The 20,880-nt window shown below is 47.5% G+C and overlaps 3 protein-coding genes across 3 annotated transcripts; 2 read left to right on the top strand and 1 right to left on the bottom strand.

Moving 5' to 3' along the window:
- The first annotated feature begins 17 nt into the window (after positions 1-17).
- On the top strand, positions 18-8,945 carry MAD2L2 (mitotic arrest deficient 2 like 2). The gene is given in 10 exon segments (XM_030018115.2): positions 18-137; positions 2,566-2,617; positions 2,854-2,972; positions 3,515-3,586; positions 4,486-4,563; positions 4,565-4,590; positions 4,714-4,808; positions 4,922-4,995; positions 7,126-7,218; positions 7,517-8,945. Coding segments are annotated over 9 exon segments (639 nt in total). The 5' UTR covers positions 18-137; positions 2,566-2,577; the 3' UTR covers positions 7,559-8,945.
- A 207-nt stretch (positions 8,946-9,152) lies between these two features.
- LOC115342896 (F-box only protein 6-like) lies at positions 9,153-14,579 on the bottom strand. Its single transcript, XM_030018112.2, has 6 exons — positions 14,472-14,579; positions 12,050-12,372; positions 11,294-11,420; positions 10,470-10,565; positions 10,010-10,145; positions 9,153-9,459 (listed from the first exon to the last, which is right to left on the bottom strand). Exons 2-6 carry the CDS (start codon positions 12,306-12,308, stop codon positions 9,313-9,315), a joined length of 765 nt encoding a protein of 254 aa, XP_029873972.1. The 5' UTR covers positions 12,309-12,372; positions 14,472-14,579; the 3' UTR covers positions 9,153-9,312.
- Positions 12,654-18,718, top strand: FBXO2 (F-box protein 2). The gene is made up of 6 exons (XM_030018114.2): positions 12,654-12,767; positions 14,397-14,672; positions 15,837-15,963; positions 16,061-16,156; positions 16,543-16,678; positions 17,105-18,718. The coding sequence occupies exons 2-6, from the start codon at positions 14,423-14,425 to the stop codon at positions 17,237-17,239; spliced, it is 744 nt and encodes a 247-aa protein (XP_029873974.1). The 5' UTR covers positions 12,654-12,767; positions 14,397-14,422; the 3' UTR covers positions 17,240-18,718.
- Positions 18,719-20,880: the final 2,162 nt, after the last annotated feature.

Below are 20,880 nucleotides of genomic sequence, written 5' to 3'. Positions count from 1 at the left end.
GGCCCTGACGTCACACGCCCGCGCCGCCGCCCGGCCACCCGCGCTGGGCGCCGCGCGTGTGCGGCGGTGACGGTCAGCGGGGGCCGGTACGGGGCGGGCGGGGGCACCGGGGGGGCTCCGCCGGGCGGGCCGAGGCGGTAAGGGGCACCGGGGGGTCCTCCGCGGCTCGGGGGGAGGGGGGGGCGAGGTCGAGGCGGTGCCGGTCACTGGGGGTCCCCTGGGCGGGCGCCTGGGTTGGCAGTGGGGGCTCTGCGGGGTCGGGAGCCCTGTTTCGGAAGGGAGCGGGGTGAACGCCTGGAAGCACGGGCTCAGAAATGCGGGGCAGGAATAGCGAAGTAAGGACAGTGCTTGTCTGCCGGGGAGCGGTGGGAGCCGGGCACCCCGGGGTACCCAGCCCTGTCCCGAAAGCCGCGGTCTGTCCTTCCGTCTGTCCGGGCGTTAGAGAAACCGGTGCGTGAAACGGTGAAGGAGCATCTGGCGATTCTCCTTTCTCTCCTCCGAAGCCGGGAAGCGGGCAGGGCGCAGCGCAAGCTGATGTGGGAGGCCTGTGCTCCTTATTCTGGGCTAGCGCAGGAGCCCGCGTAATCGACGTGGGCACCTTGGAGATGACGGATTACAAACTGCATGATATCCCTGCCTCCTTTGCTTCCTTTTTCTTCTGAAGTTCCTTCAGTAAGGGATTGCTAGCATCCAGAAAGCACCATGAAGGAAGTGCAGGCTTTCCCTCAGTGCTGTCTGTTATGCTGGGAAGATGGGATGACTTTTTCTGGAAACTGACCTCATAGATGCAGGACAGCAAATTCAAATGAATAGAGGAAAGGCTAGTAACTGCACAGCATTGCTCCAATCAGTTACTCCAAAACCTTAATCTGAGGGAGTATTAAATGTGTGATTCTTAGGCATAACCTTATGACTGCGTTGAAGGGTGGATCTCTGGGGATGCGCTTGTCTCTCTGGGGCCTCTGTTTAAGAAAGGGTGGTGTTTACGTGAGGATGCGAACCTAAACCTCTAAAAACACAGATTCTTAATGCTACTTTGATACAGATCTTTTGTACAAATTTGAGAGTCACTGGCGGGGGTGCTAGAGAGATGCTTAAGTATCTTAATGTTATTTATTGTAGCAGATCACTAATATTCCAGAAGTCTTTGTATACAATGGTAAGATTCTGATTTAAAAAGAAAGAGGAGAGTAGCTACCTATTTTGTGAAGGTTGAAGTAATTCTTTGTAGGTCTGAAAAACACCGTTTGTTGCAGCTGAAGCAGCTTGAAAATCAGTGGCTAAACAACTGATTGGAATGACTGTGGCTTATCAGAGGTCTATGTAAGGCAGCTGTGTTACTGATGGAGCTCAGGTGCTCCTGGAGATGTTTAAAGGCATACACAGTGCATGAACAATGGTGCTGCTATTAGTGGTTAGCATTTGCATGCCTGCAAAGAGTATGGATAAAATAATGAAACAAATTAAAATTTGTGATAGAAAATTATGTACACTGTAGCTTAAAACATGTAAGGCACAGACTCCACTATATAAGGAAAGCTGTTGGAAAGTTGAACTCCAGCGTCTGCTGTTTGATTGTTGGCACACGGTATTCAATTTGGCACAATAATGTGCTGCCCTTTATAATTGTCACAAATTTCAGGCTTCTCAGGAAAGTGGTCATGGCACTGAGCCTGTCAGAGTTCAAAGAGCGTCTGGCTGATGCTTTTAGTCACATGGATTAGTTTTAGATAGTCTTGTGAGAGGAGCAGGGAGTTGGACTCCGTGATCCTTATGGGTCCCTTCCAACTTGAGATATTCCATGATTCTGTGTGACAAATTCCATGTTAACTTAATTATGCAGTTGTGCAGGGTTTGTTTTCCTTGGGACTCTGAAGCTGTTAGTAGTGGACAGCAGATGAGTACCTGTGTTGTGTAGAGCCAATGAAAGATGCAGAGCCTAGACTGAACAAGCAATGTTTCATGGTGGTGGTGTGAAAATAAACCCATAAAACAGAGTAGTTCTTGTGTTACAATAAGATGTAGGGGTTAGAAAAGGGGTATGTTCTAGTATGTTACGAGAACACTTGTGTGGCTTTAAAAAAACTAGTGTTCCTTGTGCTACTAAAAAGTGATTGTCTAAACTTTCTCATGTCTTAGGAATCAGGAATTCTCCAGTCCTAGCAAAATGCATCAAAAACGGAGGGAGACAGTGAAGAACTGTGAACTGGACAGATTTTCACTTTTTTTATTTAAATAAGGCCCAATTAAAAAAAAGCAAGAATTAAATTATGAGTAATCTATCAATCTGAGGTGTGAGCCAGAAAATGGCAATGACACTGTCTTTGGTTTTTGTACTACTGGTGATTTCTGGTGACTTCTTATTGATTACGGAGGGTGCTTAAACCTTTCACAGTGGGCCCTGTGGATTTGTCATGGCAGTGTTCATATGCTTGTGACTAAGCGCAGAGGACAGTTTGTTGGGTCTGAGCTCAGCAGCACGAGGGAAGTGGATGGCTCCATGAGCTGACTATATTAATAATATAGGAGCCAGAGGATAAACATTCTTTTTGTGATTACTTCCAGGTTCTGGGAAAGATGACCACTCTCACACGGCAGGACCTTAACTTTGGGCAAGGTAATGTTTTGTGCTAAGCTGCAAACTGCTATGCTTGCAAGGGTTCTTGTTGGCACATGAGCTCGTGGGATTGTTGTTGGAGGGTTGCTCTATCCCTAAACTTCCTGCAGCTAAGGAGAAGCAGGTAAAATTTATGCAGGGAAAAATACCTTTAAAAAATTCCTATGAGTATATGGTATTGCTCTGCATGCTCTCCCCCACTCCCTACTTCAGCATCCTTTACTTTTGTTTTTCAGTTGTTGCGGATGTTCTTTCAGAATTTCTGGAAGTGGCTGTTCACCTTATCTTATATGTCAGAGAAGTTTACCCTATTGGGATCTTTCAGAAGAGGAAAAAATACAATGTACCTGTCCAGGTAGGAGATTTTCCTGGAAGCTGACAGCCACACGGACAAGCAAAATAGCAGGGATCAGTCAACAGTCACCACAGCTAAATAACTTCCAGAGTTTGTTTTAATGTGCAAACTCATTTTTGAGAACTTAGTTCCTGTCAAAAGGGAAAACAGCCCTGTAGCTGAGGATACAGCAGTCCTCATGGAACAAGCAGATCATGGACAACAGTAGTAGAAGGCTTCCCCAGCTATGTACAGTAAGGTAATACGAAAGCATGCTTCCTAGGAAGTAGAGATGGTTGGAATATACTATTCCCAATATGCTATTGTGGGTATATATTTCCAATATACTACAACTGTGTGGGTACAGTGATCTGCCTCAGCTAATTAACCCTTCCATGAAAAAATTACTGGTTTGAATTGGCAACTTAATGGTGAAAAATGCTATTTGAAGCATGACTTAAGTGCCTTGTAACACACTGGTGCTTCTGTTTAAGTCTTCCCATTTAGCATTGTCCTGGTTCACATCAGAACACAGCTCTGACTATTCACTGTATTTGCTACAGATGTCCTGCCACCCAGAGCTGAATCAGTACATCCAGGACACACTGCACTGTGTAAAGCCACTGCTCGAGAAGGTAAGATCATATCAGGGACCTTGGCAAAAATACTGCAAGTGGTTTTGATAGAAAGAAAGAGAAAGTAAATACTGTCTTAGTTGCAAAATTTATTTAAAATTTTACCATATACAATATACTAGCTAATAAAGTTCCTAACAAAAATAACATCCATAACCTTTCCTTGCAGTTAAGGCCCTGCCTTGCTGCTGATCATAGATGCAACTAAATGCCAAATACATGCACATGAGGATATACATCTATATATTTTCAGTTATATCATCCTACATGGTAACTTAATGTTCTGCTTTTGACTACATTTCAGGTTAAGCACCCATCTGGCAGAATAGTTCGAAAGCTTTGATGTAAGCCAGCAAGCAAAGGTAGTTTTGAACTCTAGATTTTGTAAGAGAAAGGTGTGACCATATGAAATGTTTCAGGATGCAGGCAGATTTTGCATTTGCTGCTCTTTACAGACACCCTTAATGCACTTTTAGAGAACAGAAATAGGTCAGTTTTATGTTGCGGTAATACAAAGCTGCTATATTTGGCCAACAGTCTAAGCATATCTTAACTTCCTCATCATTGTACATTCCTGAGTGATGCCATGAGACAGCTGTACATTTTTCCTCCTTTGTTCCAAAACAGTACCTAGAGAAATGTACTATTTAGTGCACTTCATCTCCCTAGGCCTTAGCAATAAGCTATCGGTTTAAACATCTAGCAAGAAATGGCTTTGCAAAAGCATTTTCTCTGATGGGTAAGAATAATCTGACAGTGCTCAAGCTTTGGATAAGTGCTACTGCTGTGAGCCGCAACAAATAAGCATACTCCCACTTTACCAGAAGTATGTGATGCACACTGTTGGGGAGAAGACAGCTTGTTCTAAGGCAGGGATTTTTCTATCTTTGTTCTTGCAGAATGATGTGGAGAAAGTCGTAGTTGTAATCCTGGATAAAGAGCACCACCCTGTGGAGAGATTTGTCTTTGAGATCACCCACCCAGCCACCTCTTCTTTCCATTAGGTAAAGTTTCCATTACTGCTTGCCCATGGCATCCAACACCTGCCTCTGCAGAAGTGTTCTGGAAGCAGCTCCAGGCCCCAGCACTTTGCTGCATGCCAGTAACAACTGCTGTCTCCTCAACAGTTCAGAGTCCCTGCTGTCCCATGTGGAGCAGTTACTGCGTGCCTTCATCCTGAAGATCAGTGTGTGTGATGCTGTGCTTGACAATAATCCCCCAGGTAAACGTGTCCATACAGCCTCATAGCATGGCATTGCTTGCCTTCAGCCAATAGGTAGCGTCTGATCCTCTGTTAGTTGTCCCCTGATCCAGAGCCTACCATTTCTTTTGCAGGTTGTACCTTCACCGTTCTGGTTCACACACGGGAGGCTGCCACACGGAACATGGAAAAGATCCAGGTGATAAAGGTGAGTGATATCTTTGGCTACCTGTGGTGGGTTGACCCTGGCTGAACACCAGGTGCCCACCAAAGCCGTTCTATCACTCCCCCTCCTCAGCTGGACAGGGGAGAGAAAATATAACAAAGGGCTCTTAGGCTGAAATAAGGATCGGAGAGATCACTCACCAATTACCACCATGGGCAAAACAGACTCAACTTGGGGAAAATTAACTCAATTTATTACCAATCAACCAGAGTAGGGTAATGAGAAATAAAAGCAAATCTCAAAACACCTTCCCCTCCACCCCTCCCTTCTTCCCGGGCACAACTTCACTCCCGGATTCTCTACCTAACCCCCCAGCGGCGCAGAGGCACAGGGAATGGGGTTTACGGTCAGTTCATCACACGTTATTTTCTGCCGCTTCATCCTCCTCGGGGGCAGGACTCATCACACTCTTTCCCTGCTCCAGCGTGGGGTCCCTCCCATGGGAGACAGTCCTCCACGAACTTCTCCAATGTGGGTCCTTCCCACGGGCTGCAGTTCTTCACGAACACGCTGCTCTAGCGTGGTTCCCTCATGGGGTCACAAGTCCTGCCAGAAAACCTGCTCCGTGGGCTCCTCTCTCCACAGATCCGCAGGTCCTGCCAGGAGCCTGCTCCAGCATGGGGTTCCCACGGGGTCACAGCCTCCTTCGGGCACCTACGTGCTCCGGCGTGGGGTCCTCCCCGGGCTCCGGGTGGATATCTGCTCCAGCGTGGACCTCCGTGGGCTGCAGGGGGACAGGACAGCCTGCCTCACCATGGTGTTCCCCACGGGCTGCAGGGGAATCTCTGCTCTGGCGCCTGGAGCACCTCCTCCCCTCCTTCTTCACCGACCTGGGGGTCTGCAGGGTTGTTTCTCTTACATGTTCTCACTCCTCTCTCCGGCTGCCATTTCTGTCTGTCCCACTTTTTTCCCTTCTTAAAAATGTTATCACAGAGGCGTTACCACCATCACTGACGGGCTCGGCCTTGGCTGGCGGCGGGTCCGTCTTAGAGCCGGCTGGCATTGGCTCTGTCGGACACAGGGGAAGCTTCCAGCAGCTTCTCACTGAAGCCACCCCTGTAACCCCCATCCGCTACTAAAACCTTGCCACACAAACCAAATACACTACCTAATTATGAGAAAGCTGCAGAGCAAAGTCTGCAAATTACAGAGTTTTGGCATCTCTAAGGTTAAGGCTGCTGGATATTTTGAACGCATATGTTAACTAACTTCATATGATGCGCTTCACAACTTTGGTTTGAATGCGTTGAAGTGGTTTACACTAACTAGGTGACTGAGCACACTCACCACACACCAGCCACAATTGCAGACAATAGCTGCTTCAATGCCTGAATTAGATTGTAACAATACTTACTGCATAATGCCTGCTCAATCACTTAAAAGTACTCTGATATACAGAATAGGTACTTGAATTTAATCAACAACAAAGCCCTTATTCCACATCCACTATGTGTGGATGGCTGATTCTTTATAAACAGCAAGGAAGACTAAGATTGAAGTAACTAGTGGGTTTTGGGTGCACAAATACATTTTTATCTTGCAGGAAAGTATGTGCAGATCACTTTAAAACAAGAATTTTTTTTTTTTTTTTTTAAGAACCCTTGCTTAGGTACAGGGAAACTTTCTCCCCCCCCCCGCAAGCCAAGTTATTTTGGGTGTTACAAGGCACAATAAATAAAGCTAGTGAAGTATAAAATTGCTTCAGAATGGAAGTCGCTCTGTACTGCTTAGTAACAGAAACTGGTAGTATAGTAGGCCAACCTTTCAGCTTGCAAAGCAGGACAGAAATCCATGCCCTGAGCGTTTCAGAGTTGCAATTAAATGCTGGTGTAATGAACAGAACATGCTAGGTCAGGACAGTTAAAAGTATATCTTTAAGGAAGTGAGATGTCACCTTTGGAATAAGTGGGTTATCATGGTTTGATGCTGCAACTGAAGGTAATTATGCCGAGTCTCAGGGCCAAGTGTTAAGTTTTGCTGTTATGAAAGGTTTGAGTTACCCTCAGAGATCTCTCATTCAGTTAATGCTGACCTAGTGCTGAGAAAGAGAGCTCACCTTACAGAGTCTGCCAGCCTCTCTGCAAATAAAGCGCCTTGTGTTCCTGCCCCTAGGATTTCCCATGGATCCTTGCTGATGAACAAGATGTGCACATGCATGACCCCCGGCTCATCCCCCTGAAAACTATGACATCTGATATCTTAAAGGTGAGCAGAGCATTCTGGCCCAAGCAGTGGCTGAAAACTGCATGTAGTTCTAAGCTTTGTCTACTCTGATGCCAGCTCTGCAGTCTTCTGTAGGGTAGCAATTTTAATACTGCTGAGCAGTAGCTTAGTCTTGCAGATATCTGTGCCCATAATCAAAACGGGACAAGACTCCTCGTAATAAAATAGGAAACCTGGTTATGGGGGAACGTACAAACTCTTCCTATTTAGCCTGTTGCAGACTTTTTGCATTCACCTACCTGCATATCAAATGGAACTGATGCTTGTTTCTCTCCTCCAGATGCAGCTATATGTAGAAGAGCGAGCCCACAAAGGCACCTGATTTCAAATCTTCCTTGCCTTCAAGCCTCATCTGATCTTCCAGTGGAATAAGGTGTCTCACAAACCATACCTTGATAACCGTCTCTTCAGCTGGCCTTCTGGGTGAATGTAGAGCAGCTGCTGCCTCTTTATTTCAAGTGCTCTTACCACTGTATATAAAACTGACTTGGAATGTGGAGCCAGAGCCTGTTCCCATGTACACTCATGTGTGAGAGTGAGTATAGGTTTTGTTACAGCGAATCCCTGGGGGCAGGATATAGGCAACTGCAGTATGCAGCCAGTGCTTTGTACCAATCCAGTTCTCACCTTAATACGGCATCGCCATTGCTCATGGGTAGTGATATACAGCAATCCGTTACGTGCTCCGCTAGAGCGATGGACTCATACTAAGGGTGAGTGAGGCCTTATGTAGTGTCTGTCCACTGTGACTGTCCCAAGTAGTCTTCAATAAATATTAAGTTTTACCCCTATTGAACTAGGCTGAGTTCTGTCCAAACCAGCCTCCCCCCTTAAGTGAGGAAGTATTTTTATTTTGTACGGAGCTTTGTATTTTGTGTGGAGCTTCCACCACTTTTCCATACCTTTTCTGGAACATATGTGGAATCTGTCAATTCCTATGAGAGGCTACACAACCTTGATCTCTCCCCTTTCCATGGGAGAGCTTTCACCTATAAATGGCATTAGCAAGGTGGAATTCATCTGTCTAGCAAGGACACTTGCCAATGTCCTACTCCTAACAGAGAGCAGACAAGGGAAACCATTGTTAATCCTACACCCATCAAAGGAGCTGCAAGAAGGTCTTAGTATTGGCTCTGTGCATACAAAGGTAGAAGACATGGTTCTTAGTATTTAAGCTGAGCTTGTTGGTCAGACAATTTGATAAGACAGCCAGTATAGTACCTCCCTGCTTCCTCCAAGGAAAAAGTGCGAGAATACTATAGATTGAGGTTGTGCACTGCTTTAACATTTTATGTAGGGTTAAACTGTTCAGTACAAACCAAGTACTGTGGTAGTACAAAGGTAATATGGAAGAAGCCCATCACAATCAAAAGGCACTTATGTTGTAAGGTAGCCACCTTAATGGATTTCTTATCTCCTCCTGCTCTAGCTGTTTATTCAAACAGTGACGGGCTGTGTTTGGACAGGGAAGGCATGTAGCATTTTGGTCATATACACTTACAGAAACAGTAAGGAATTAAGTACCAGTGACACAGCATTTATGAAAAAGGGTTGACAGTTTCCTTATGCTATGAAAGGTCTGATGTGAAAGATACATGTTTTTATACAGAATTAAACTGAAAGAGGAAAATACCGTACAAAACAAGTCTCTCTGTAGCAGAGCCCTTGAGGACAGCACTGGTAATCTGAAATAAAACATTTTAGCCTTATCTTTTGTAAGTTCCATAAACAACCAAGAAAGGGTTTCTATTTAAGACAGTGTTTGGCTGTAGCACAAGGACAGATTAACTAGAAGAGACAGATGTCATATTTAATTGTCCTAGTCTTCCTCCTGTGGAAGGGCACTAGTAATTGCAGTAACATCCATGGCACAGGAGGCTGAAAGATGAAGACAGAAGTCCTTCCAAAGGGCTGGGCCTGCAGAAGTTCTGCTGTGAACAAGGAGAACTAGCTGCTTGTATTTGAGATCAGTTGTGCAAGACAAAGCCAGGACACTCGCCCGGAGAGTACAAATAAGTGCACCTGAGACCACCTGGTTACAGTCCTGAGGTAAAAGCAAACTCTTATGTTGTGCCTTCATAACAGTGTCAGGGGCCCAATGGTGATGCTGGTGTTTGTCACTCGGATCCCGTACCATCCTGCCCAGAATTGGGTGTCTTGGCCTCCATGCTGAAACCAGATGTAACGAACTCCAGCTGGGTAATTCTGGAAGGTGTGAGAAATCTGGAGAGAAAGAATAAAAGTCATGTTAATGTGCCTAAATAAACCAGCATTGAGCTAGAAGCTCAGACCACTACAATATGCAAGCCTTGGTCTCAGGAAAAGCTCATTCTAAGATATCTTTCATTGAAAGTGCATCATACCCCTTTCTGAGGGATGGGAAAAAAGCCTCTCTTACTCAGCCTTCTGCCCTGAAATCCCCTCCAAGTAAAAACATAACATTATGTTTGATTCTTAGGTATGTTTGTCATGTAAGCAACAATGTAATGGGGAATCTACAGCCAATCAAACCAGTTAAACATGTTCAGGGGAAGCCCAGGGGACACTCTTTAGAAAACCCTGGGCACCTACAAACCAAACCTAGCTCTTTCATGACACTACTGCTTCTTCAGCATTGTCAACAGCAAGGACTGACTTACCTTTTGTATTGAGTAGAGGAGGCTGAAGAGCAGAGAAAGAAGGTCCACTTGGGACTTTTGGCCAAGTAAGACTTGCAGGATTCAAGTGTCAACAATACTGATGTAAAGCTACTGCCCACAGGGCTGCTACTTACCTCTCTCCACGCTGCATCATTCCACTGCTCTATAACCACTGGCTCAGGGTGGAACTCCTCAAGGACAATGTAGTCTTCAGAAAGGAGCCTCACTGTAAGTTCATAGCGACACCCACAGTCAAATCTGGCAGCGTACCTAGAGAGGCAGGGAGTAATCAAGGAGCAGGGTTGTGTATACAGCGTTCAGTTTTCTTTAGTGTTCAAAAACAGTCTCCAAGGAGATCCTCATCTGCAGAGGAAGAGGAATGTCATCCCCACAGCTATGAAGAAGTTCTAAAACTTCCAGCTATCCTGCTCTTCACAGGATTGTCACCTCTTTACAGCCCATTGAATGCTTTACTCAAGAGCTACAACTCCCAAAGGATAAAGAACTAATTTTATAGCATAAAAAGCTTCAGAGGCCTAGCTTATCTCTAGGGCAATGCCAGAAAGTCTGGTCGTTTTCAGTGCATACACTTACCAGTCCTTGACTACAATTTCAGGCCGTTTCTCATCCATCAGCTGATTCCAGTATCCCTCTTTCTGCAGGGTAATGAGTTGAGACTTGAAGCATGGCCTGCAACAGCAACAGAAGTATTCACAACTTCACAAAACACATCTCTTCCCTCTCGACATCCACACTTTGCCCGACAGCTTTACTCTTACCAAAAGCCCACCCAGACCTTGAAGGCCCAGAAGGCTGACATGGCTAAGGCATGTCTTTTTCCATAGCCAGAACTAGGCAAGGAAGTGAACTGATTAGCTTCACCCCTAGAAAAAAGGAATAGTTACCTACAACCTGGATTAAGAGAGGTCCCTGCGCTTGTATAGCATATATTGGTAAGAGGAAACTACTGCTTAATGGATGTAAAAGCAGATAATTCTCCTCTGTTGACAGCTTTTATTGCAAGCTGTTAGCATGACAAACACACCTACCACTCTTAGAGGTTACAGAGCTTTGAGCTTGTCAGGTGAGTGCATCTGATTAGCTTGCCAAACCTTAACCTTTGCCCACCACCTTTCGTAGAAGAGAAGCAGGGATCCCCTGTGGATTATCATGACTATAAAAAAGTTACAGGAAATTCCTGGTGGGGACAGAGGAATTTAGCACATGCTGCAATTAATTCTCTCAGCAGTACACCTGTCTCTTTAGACTAACTAGGATAAAAGGTTAGTTAAGCTCCTTCCTTTCCCCACACACAGGCAAAGGTTCAGTGATCCGCCTCAATCCTTCTAACTGTAGTGCCTCTGCAGACAGGAGGAAGCAGGTCTCCCAGCTCCAGGTTACTGGAATCCAGTTCTTACCCATATGAAGTGACAAAGTATTTGTGTACTTTGGGGTCTGGCATGTCTTTTCCATGTGTTCCAGGCAGATCCTCAATCTTCCATTTATCTCCTTCATTATTATCAAGTTTCCAGTGCTGAAAGTTCTCTAAAAATATAGATATCAAAGATGAGCATTAGGACCTCACTTCAGTTTCCAACAGTGTCTCTGCTTTTGTTAAAGAATCAGTGACAGAAGAATACTAGGAACCTACTTGGATGAGTTTCTCAGATACACTGTGTTTTTCCTACAGCTGAAAGTGACTTCTGTCTTTATGTTGCCATTACTTTTAATGTGGCTGTCAGCAGCTAGGTTACTAGGTAGCAACTTTCTGACCACATTAGAAACTCGTAATCAGTAAAGAAGTAGAATTACTGTAGTCACGTTAGTCAAGTCTTTGACAACAAAAATTCCCCAGCTGCCCAAACGTTTAATCCCAATATCTGATAGTTTCATCACCATATTGTGCAAATTAACTGTCACTGTCTGCAGTGCCGGGGCCTTAGCGACTCCAGAGATGTTTTTTCTGGTCGCAACCACAGATACGTATTTACCAATACTTTACCTATCCACGGCAGTTTTAGTGCATACGTATACTTGTGGATCTGACCCGGCAGAGATCCCTCGGTAGCTGGACAGTCCCACAACACCAGCAGCACTTGAGTAATGCGAGACTCTGACTCATTCTGACTGTTGGGAAAGTCTTCTAGCCCTCTACTATAAATAATGAAACAAACCTTCGGCACTGGGGTTTTTGATTAAGTTTCTCTTCAAGCTGCAGAGCATATAGAAGATCTTCCAGTCAGAGACGCTTCTGTCCAAATTCTGAATATAAAACCCCTCGCGCTGGCACTTGCGTTTCCATAGGGTGGTCAGATCCACCACGTACCGCCACTGCGTGCAGACCAGTCTGCAGGTGCGGATCAGATCCTGGGCTGGGAGCAGCGACAGCAGCTCCACCAGCACGTCTTCGGGGAGGTCGCAAATGGTTGTCATCACAGACCGCGACGGGCTGCGGGAGTACGCGGTGGAAAAATCCCCGGGCGCCGAGGCCACGCCGCTTCGGGAAACAAGCAGAGTTTTCACCGGTCACTAACGCAACTCCCCCGGAGAGGACGAGGGCGAAGAACAGGGAGAAGAGCGGGAAGGAGAAGGGAAAGGGGCAGCGCGGACGACGGAGGCGAACCACAAAAGCCCAGACCGGGCAGAGCAGGGCTCCCGACGGCGAAAAACAGCCCGGCGCGGAGGCCCCCCGCCCCACCTGGGCTCCGCCCGTCTGCGCCCTCCGGACACGGATGTGAGGCGGCACCGGCCCTTCCGCAGCGGGCGGAGCGCGGGGCGGGCGGCCGGCGAGGGAGGCGGGGCCCCGCGGACACCGCCCCTTATCTGGGGAGCCCGGCCCCGGCCCCGGTCCCGGCCCGTCCGCCACAGCCGCCCGCCGAGCAGCGCGCCGAGGTAAGAGAGCGCTCCGTACCTCCCCGCGGGGCCGGCCCTGCCGGGAGGGGTGCGGGGGGACACCCCGAGCCGCTGGGCGCTGCGCCGGAAGGCTGCGGGTTTCTGCTGGGCGGCACGGGAGGGAAGGCGCGGAGGAAAGAGGGTCGGGGCGGGGGCAGATAGGGAACCGGAGTGCGCCCCGAGGACGGCGAGGGATGGAGGCTACCCCGGGAGGTGTGCCGGCGGGAGGCCGGTCTTGAGGTGCTGTGAGTCGGAGTGGAAAAGGAAAGTCAGCCAGGGACCTTCACCCCTTCCCCGAGTGCGTGGGAAGCCTTTGCTAAGCAAGGAGAGCGGTAGTGCTCCATCACCAGGCAGAGAGCGGGTGAGGCCTGTGAAATTCCTGCAGGAGATGAAGCCAGGATGATCTCTCTTTTTTTAAGTTAAAAAAAAAAAAAAAAATCGCATTTTACCCTTCAGAACTGTGTCTGAGGGTTGGAAAGGGGTGTGGGGGGAGAAGGGAAATCCCCAATGCTATCCCCCATAAAAGCCAGGGAATTTCAAATGACAGTTTCCTCCTGTTGTCTGCACTGCAGGTAGAGGACACATGATAGCTCTGCATCTAGAGCATCTAAATTTAGGATGCTGTTCTAGTAGTGACTCCCTATTTCTTCCCTCCCTTGCTGGATTTGGCACTGCCATATTTCATCAAGTAGCATGTCAGGATATTTCACCTGCTTTGTTCCTAGCGCTCTCCTAGGCTTAATGACTCGCTCCTGAGGAGTCTGCCTGCATCTTATGCAGTTCGCTGCAGCCTCAGCATCAGAACCCAGCTGAGATAAAAGCAGTGTCACAGTGCATCCCACACTGATGACATGGGGCTCTGAATCTGCACACTCATCTTTACTTATTCCTGCAGCACCTGGCCCTTCAACTCAGGGCAGCAGAGAGCTGTTGGGAGTCAGAGCACAGAATTAGCACATGAAGTTAAAGCACACACTTCTGACTTAATTGCTCGTGTTATAATGCCACAGAAAAAGGAATATTAGAGAATATCAACTGAGTTATTTTCACTTATGCTCAGACCTGTACTTTTTACAGGCTTATGACTAAGGAGATTTAAGTGCCAGCCCCTTGAGGGAAAGCCTTTCAGATATAGAACGAACCACTGCAAATGTGGCTGGCAAGATGCTCACCACTGATATTTAGGTACTGCTCTGCAGCATTTGTTATTAGCGATGTTCTTAAAGGCAGAACGCACACCCAGATGCCTCCCTCTGCAGAGGAAGTCATTAATAAGAAGCTGATTTTTGCAGCAGCAGAGATTTGTGGAAAGACTGATTCCAGTCTAGGAAACTGACGAACTATCCACAACTGCAGATGTCAACTACTTGCGTTTTGTGGATGGATTTAACTAAGGGCTTCACTTGGAACATAAAATATTAATCTGCTCACATGCTTCAGGGTATTAACTTAATAGGGGACAGGAGGCCCTGAGGTTAGGAAGCAATCTGTGCCCCCAAAATCATGCTTTCAGATAACGTGCTTATTTTCCCTTTTTTCTAATCCATCAGTGTTTGACATCACTGAGGGTGGGGGACCCCATGTCTGAAGGGCCACTGCGTCACCACTCCTTTCCCCCTTCTTTCTCAGAAAGCTCTGTCCAGCCTGGCCCAAGGATGGAGTCCCTCCCTGAAGCAGTCCTGATCAGAATCCTAGCTTCCATACCTGCAGTGGATTTGGTGCTGGCGTGCCGCCTGGTCTGCTGCCAGTGGAAGAACCTGGTCGATGGAGCCGCGCTTTGGATCCTGAAGTGTCAGCAGGAAGGCCTCACTGGAGCAGAGTCACAGGAGAATGCAGAGAACTGGCAAAACTTCTATTTCCTGAGTAAGAAAAGGAAGAATCTCATCAAGAACCCATGTGGTGAAGGTGAGAGACCAGCATAACAAGCCCCAAGATTTCATAGAGATGACCAGTCACCTGGAAATGGGCATCTCCAGTCTTTGGAGAGAAAAAAAAAAAACAAAAAAACAAAAAAACAAACAAAAAAAACCTTAGTTGCTATCTGGTTGCAGTACTTGCTTCTTGCCCAAGTCAAATCACTTAATGCATGCAGTCAAATCATTTAAGGGGAATGAAGGCCTTTGATAATCAGCCTTTGCAAAGGGCTCTACTTGACATCAACTTTATATAAGCCCCTGCAGGGATCCAAATCACATTGGACAGACAAAAGTCTCCTTTGCAGAACCCCTGTCCGATGCAGTAATAGTAGTGGCATCTGCGTTTCTAGATTGTTTCTTGCCAAACGGTGACAGGAAAGATCAAGCCTTTCCCCACTCAGGAGCTAGTCTGCCCTTAGCTCACCAGGCACTTCAGGCTTCCTTCCTTGAAGCAGCTCAGGCAAATCTTGTTTGTACCCTCCTTACTACAGCCCATGTTAGAGCTGTGCACATACCCCTTTTGTCATTATTTTGATAATCTATGAACTTTGCTTGCCAGATCTGCAAGATGCTTAGCAATAAGCAGCAGTAACCAAGCCTCACAACTCCAACAGCAACAAATACATTTCACACATCACAGACCAAACCAATATCAGCACAGCTTGTCCATTTTGTTTACAGATTATTTCTCCTGCAAGCTTTTCCAACATCCAGGTTCCCTCTGGCTAATACCAGAAAAGCCCAATGTTTAAGGCCATACTGCTTCTAGAAATACCACTTAGCAATTTAGAAAATTTAGGAATAAAGCAATTGGCATCTCTCCCCAGGCTATTCCTATGTTATGACAACGAAAGTGCTGACACACAGTTCAGAATACCTAAATAATTTCACTGGCATACTTTCTTAAATAAACCCACATGTACGTAGCCATTTTGGTGGGGAATGTTAAAGTTTTTTAACATTAAAGTTCAGCCAGACTAAAGTTTTTTGCCTGACTTCTACTTAACAAACATCTCCATAGTCTGCATACAAAATTAGTGCTGCATCTAACAGCATGCCTTTCACAAACCAGAGAAAGGTTCCAGTGGGAGACGGTCAGGTTCCCCAGGCCCACAGAAACTAAGACTCAGAGTCTCTTTTCTGCCATTTGCAGAAGACTTGCAGCACTGGGGAGAGGTAGAGAATGGAGGTGATGGCTGGAAAATTGAAGAGCTCCCTGGGGACTTTGGAAAAGAATTCCCTAGTGAAGAAGTCCGTAAATACTTTGTTACATCTTATGAGTAAGGCTGCTTTCTTCTCTTATTCAGGAAAGGGGACATTTTTGGTCCCCTCAGTCCCAGGAGAGACTGTGATACCAATTCACTTCTTGTGTTTCAGGTGGTGTCGAAAGGCTCAGGTCATTGACCTTAGGGCTGAGGGCTACTGGGAAGAGCTGATGGATACAACCCAGCCTAAAGTTGTGGTAAAAGACTGGTAAGCAGCAAGGATGCCTCAGAAGGCAGGCAGGGAGTCAAGAAAGAAAAGGAAGGGCAGGGAGGTCTTATACCTGCACTGGGCCTTAAAACCTCAGCTGCCAGGATCCCCTAAACGTGGGACAGGGCTGGGTCTTGGCTTACAGTGCCACAGGTAGCTCCCACAATCTTCAAATTGTTGGTGCACTTGGGCTCTAAAGACCAGGTTCCTGTTGTGAATGAGGGGAGGTGGTGGGTTGGGGTAAGAGCCATTACAGATTTCCACCTCAAAGCAAGACCCCAGTAACTTGAGATTGGTAGAGCCTGCATTCAGCAAGATGCAGTTGCATGCTCTGGCTCTTCGCAGAGTTCACACAGGTAAGGCTAGCAGCTTGGATATCCTTGCAGGTATGCAGGACGCAGTGATGCCGGCTGCCTCTATGAGCTCTGTGTGAAGCTGCTCTCAGAGAATGAGGATGTTCTGGCTGAGTACAAAAGTGAGACTATTGCCATCCCACAGGACAATGATGCCAACTGGACTGAGGTGAGTTACAGCTGTGGGCTCAGCAGGTGACACCCAACCTGCATGAATCAGGAATGTTTTCAAGCAGAGAGAAGCAGGAGAGTTCTCCTGGAGGACGAGGAGGCTCTGTCATGTGTTCTGTGGAGCCATGACCCTGTGATTGAACAAAGGGATTATCCTGGGAGGCTACCTTACATAAAACTTGGAAACTTGCTGAGCCACCACTGCAGGTATAAGATGGAGATGCCCAACTGGGAGAGGTTTAACAGCCTCTGAACAACAATGGGATCAAAGCTCCTCCTAGTAACTCCCACTGTGGGGGTCCTCATTGTTACCCAGCCTAGGAGGTATGACTCGGGCAGGTGGGGTTGAAGACTGTGCACTAAAGAAGGGTAGGTTCATGGTGGTTTGACACTTGCCAACAACCTTTTGTCTCTCATCCCAAAGATCTCCCACACCTTTTCCAACTATGGGCCTGGGGTCCGCTTTGTCCGCTTCGAACACGGCGGCCAGGACACACTATTCTGGAAGGGATGGTATGGCGTACGTGTTACCAACAGCAGCGTGACAGTGGAGCCATAGCCATGCTGAACTGGGGCCTGCATACTGGAGCTGACTTCCCTCAGGGCATCCCATGGCCTTTGGATGGTTTCTGCATGGTGCTGCTTCCAGGCTGTAGAGCATACAACCTTTCTATACATGAATGTGCATGCAAGATGCCAGGGGCCACCATCCATCTTTCCTCAAGAGGACTATGCAAAGAACGTGAATAGATTTGTGAATGCATCACATGAGACAGCCTCGCCACTTGCACTGATGTTCTCTGTCAGACATGAGATCACCCAGAAATCCTGCAGACCTTACTTTTCTCCTAAGCCACTCACTAACCCCTAGCACCCAGCCTGAGCTAGACACCCCTCCTGCTTGCTTCCCAGACTTGGGCACCCCTTAATTTTAAGGGGTACTTGGGGCATATTTTCTGGAAGTTAAAGAGTGGAAAAAAAAGAAAGAAAAGCATAGGCCTTGTGTCTGAGAACATACCAGGGAAACCCAGAGCCATGTCACATCTGTGTCACCAACTGCTTCCATGACCTGCAGTGAGAAACTTGGCTTCTCCCACTTATAAACAATAGATGTCATTCCTTGCCACATAGGAGCTCTAGCTTGGCTGCCAAGTGCTATTAGTTAAATTTTCAGTGATAATGCAAAGCAATAGGGATTGGATCCTTTTCTCTTACACTGTTCTCAGCATCCATTTATTAATGAAAGTGTTGGGAACTGAAACCTCTCTGGTGTCCAAACCACCCTGGGGCTTCATTTGCCTCCCTCAGACAGATGGCAACTGAAAGTAATTGCTGGGAGAGAGATGACAAGGACTTAGGGAAATGGGTTAGAAGCAAACTGGGGAGACGGTCCAGGAACAAGTAAAAACAAACTCCATCTACTCCTTCCTGGCCTCTGCATGCTTCATGCAACAAGGACCCTGGTCATCCAGTATGACTTTTTGCAGGGAGATGTTCTTCACACAGAAAGCTGTTAGCCCCACTTCATCTCAGTTCTTCCTGCCTACTAACAAAAGTACACGTCTGCCTCCACTCCATATGCTCACTGATAAGACAGCACTTCATACATACTCCTACTAGTGCCTCTTGATATCATTCAGGGCTGTGAGCCACCATCCTGAATAAAGACACCTAAGCTTCCCTGAGCCAAGCCTGCCCTGCTAGTTAGTCCTCTCAGAAGAGCATCCCCTTAATAGAGCTGGTGTTGCTTAGAGGTAGGCACTTACATTTTTGTGTCCATCTGTCTGTCTTCCCTTCCCGGGCTGCCAGCACATACATACTTGAATGCTACTTTGCATCAAAGTGCACCATTACAAGTGCAGTGTACTACTGTTACCTGTAGCCAAAGGAGAGAGCTTCCAAGCTGGTCACTTTGTGCACGCTCTGCTTCATCAGGCTTTCTGCACCTGGATGCCTACGGCACACTGGCATTCCGAACTACAGCCATGCCAAGCCAGAGTCCAGGCAAAAGTAATAAAATGACACAACTGTGTGTGGATCTTCCCTTGTGTGCTGGCTGTTTGTGTCCTGTGCTTAAGCATGTTTTTTCTGTCCAGTTATGTGGAGCGATGTCAACCAGTCTTAACCAAAAACCAGGAGTCATTGTATGTTGTATAATACCATGAGCCTCCCAGAAAGAGGTACATGTTCTCTTCCCCAACCCAGCAGCCTGAACCTGTCAGAAGCACTTGATGGGCAATGGGTTTGCAGAGCAGCAGCTGGCAGAGGTGCACTTAAAACATAGTGGGAATTCATGCAAGGCACAGAGGAGGTCCAGGAAGGCTCCTACAAAGCCCAGCCCTGACAGATGCCCTCCAGGTCATCTGTAACTGTAGCCCTATTCAGGGCTACCAAGCTCAGGCTTGGTTCTGACCCAGGAGAGACTAAACCCAGTTCAGAATTTAACTTTCCCCTCCATTACCCCTGCCCAGTCACACAATGCTGCTTTATTCACCACAGCCTTTAATACAGCTGACAAAGTTGCTAGTTAATATTCAACTCGCTGCCAACTCTCTGCCCCACAGAAGAAATGAGGCCTCTGTCCCTAAAGAATCAGCATAGCAAGGGGATCAATATTGCACATCTTAATGCAGTTGTTAAACTGAACCCTTCCTAAGCCACCATCTCACAGTCAGCATAAAACCCAGGATTAAGCGTTCAGATATTGTGTCCCTTGTAAATACAGCGTAGGGCCATGGTCCCCACTTCAGGCTTATCTAGGCTGAACTACAAAATGCACACAGCCTCCCCAGCAGCTCTGTCACAACAATGCAGCTGCCCAGGGGCTTTCCCCCTCCCTCCACACTCTTCCTCATGCCAGTAGGCCTGATCTTCACACTGGCTGTCAGGGGCATCCTGCAAAGCTGTCCTGACCTTCCCACTCACCTCCAAGAGGTGCTTTCCAAGATGCTCAATGCCTTGCAGCTTCACTGCAGAGAATAGCTGCCTCTGCTCCACAGAGCTTCTTGCAAAAGCTGCTGCTGACCTCAGGGAAGGGACTACTCCTTGCATTCAGCCACATCAGTACTACAATCCCAGAGCAAGTGAGTGCCTGGGTACTTGGAAAAAAAGTCTTGCTCACATTATAAATATTTTGTTCCAAATGGCTTTTGAATTTTGATCAAATACTATAAATCTGAACACACTGAAATCTGCACCATACCCATACGTCCAATTTCAAGATGATGTCAACTCATCTGTCGGAGATGAACAGAGCACAGGAGGTTAATGGGTTCTCACATGTTACAGACTTCATGGAAATTGAGACGATGCAATTTCATAGCATTACAGAAAGTCAGTGCGGCTGTGACAAAAGGGTTTAGATGTATTAAAGCTCCCAGCCACTGAAGGGGTCTATCACACTGTATTGGGTTTGAGTGGCAAGGTTTTGGTAGCAGATGGGGGTTACAGGGGTGGCTTCTGAGAGAAGCTGCTGGAAGTTTCCCCTGTGTCCGACAGAGCCAATGCCAGCCGGCTCTAAGACAGACCCACCGCCAGCCAAGGCTGAGCCCATCAGTGATGGTGGTAACGCCTCTGTGATAACATATTTAAGAAGGGAAAAAAGTTGCAGCAGGCACAGAAATGGCAGCTGGAGAAAGGATTGAGAACATGTAAGAGAAATAACCCTGCAGACACCAAGGTCAGTGAAGAAGGAGGGGGAGGAGGTGCTCCAGGCGCCGGAGCAGAGATTCCCCTGCAGCCCGTGGGGAAGACCATGGTGAGGCAGGCTGTCCTGTCCCCCTGCAGTCCATGGAGGTCCACGGGGGAGCAGATATCCACCCGGAGCCCGGGGAGGACCCCACGCCGGAGCACGTAGGTGCCCGAAGGAGGCTGTGACCCCGTGGGAACCCTGCGCTGGAGCAGGCTCCTGGCAGGACCTGCAGATCTGTGGAGAGAGGAGCCCACGAAGCAGGTTTTCTGGCAGGACTTGTGACCCTGTGGGAAGCCCACGCTGGAGCAGTGTGCTCCTGAAGGACTGCACGCCATGGAAGGCACCCACGCTGGAACAGTTTGTGAAGAACTGCAGCCTGTGGGAAGGACCCACGTTGGAGAAGTTCGTGGAGGACTGTCTCCCGTGGGAGGGACCCCACGCTGGAGCAGGGAAAGAGCGCGATGAGTCCTGCCCCCGAGGAGGATGAAGCAGCAGAAATAACGTGTGAT

This window comes from Aquila chrysaetos, chromosome 6 (assembly GCF_900496995.4).
Source record: "Aquila chrysaetos chrysaetos chromosome 6, bAquChr1.4, whole genome shotgun sequence".
Taxonomy (NCBI): domain Eukaryota; kingdom Metazoa; phylum Chordata; class Aves; order Accipitriformes; family Accipitridae; genus Aquila; species Aquila chrysaetos.
Note: the sequence above shows the minus strand (reverse complement) of the source record. Positions and strands in the feature narration are given on the sequence as shown.

Coding starts and splice junctions, on each gene's coding strand:
- FBXO2 (XM_030018114.2), top strand. CDS start 14,423: ATGGAGTCCCTCCCTGAAGCAGTCCTGATCAGAATCCTAGCTTCCATA. Junction 16,157..16,542: donor AAAGTTGTGGTAAAAGACTG/GTAAGCAGCAAG, acceptor ATATCCTTGCAG/GTATGCAGGACGCAGTGATG. Junction 16,679..17,104: donor ATGATGCCAACTGGACTGAG/GTGAGTTACAGC, acceptor CTCATCCCAAAG/ATCTCCCACACCTTTTCCAA.
- LOC115342896 (XM_030018112.2), bottom strand. CDS start 12,308: ATGACAACCATTTGCGACCTCCCCGAAGACGTGCTGGTGGAGCTGCTG. Junction 11,421..12,049: donor CAAAAACCCCAGTGCCGAAG/GTTTGTTTCATT, acceptor CTATATTTTTAG/AGAACTTTCAGCACTGGAAA. Junction 9,460..10,009: donor ATGATGCAGCGTGGAGAGAG/GTAAGTAGCAGC, acceptor CTTTCTCTCCAG/ATTTCTCACACCTTCCAGAA.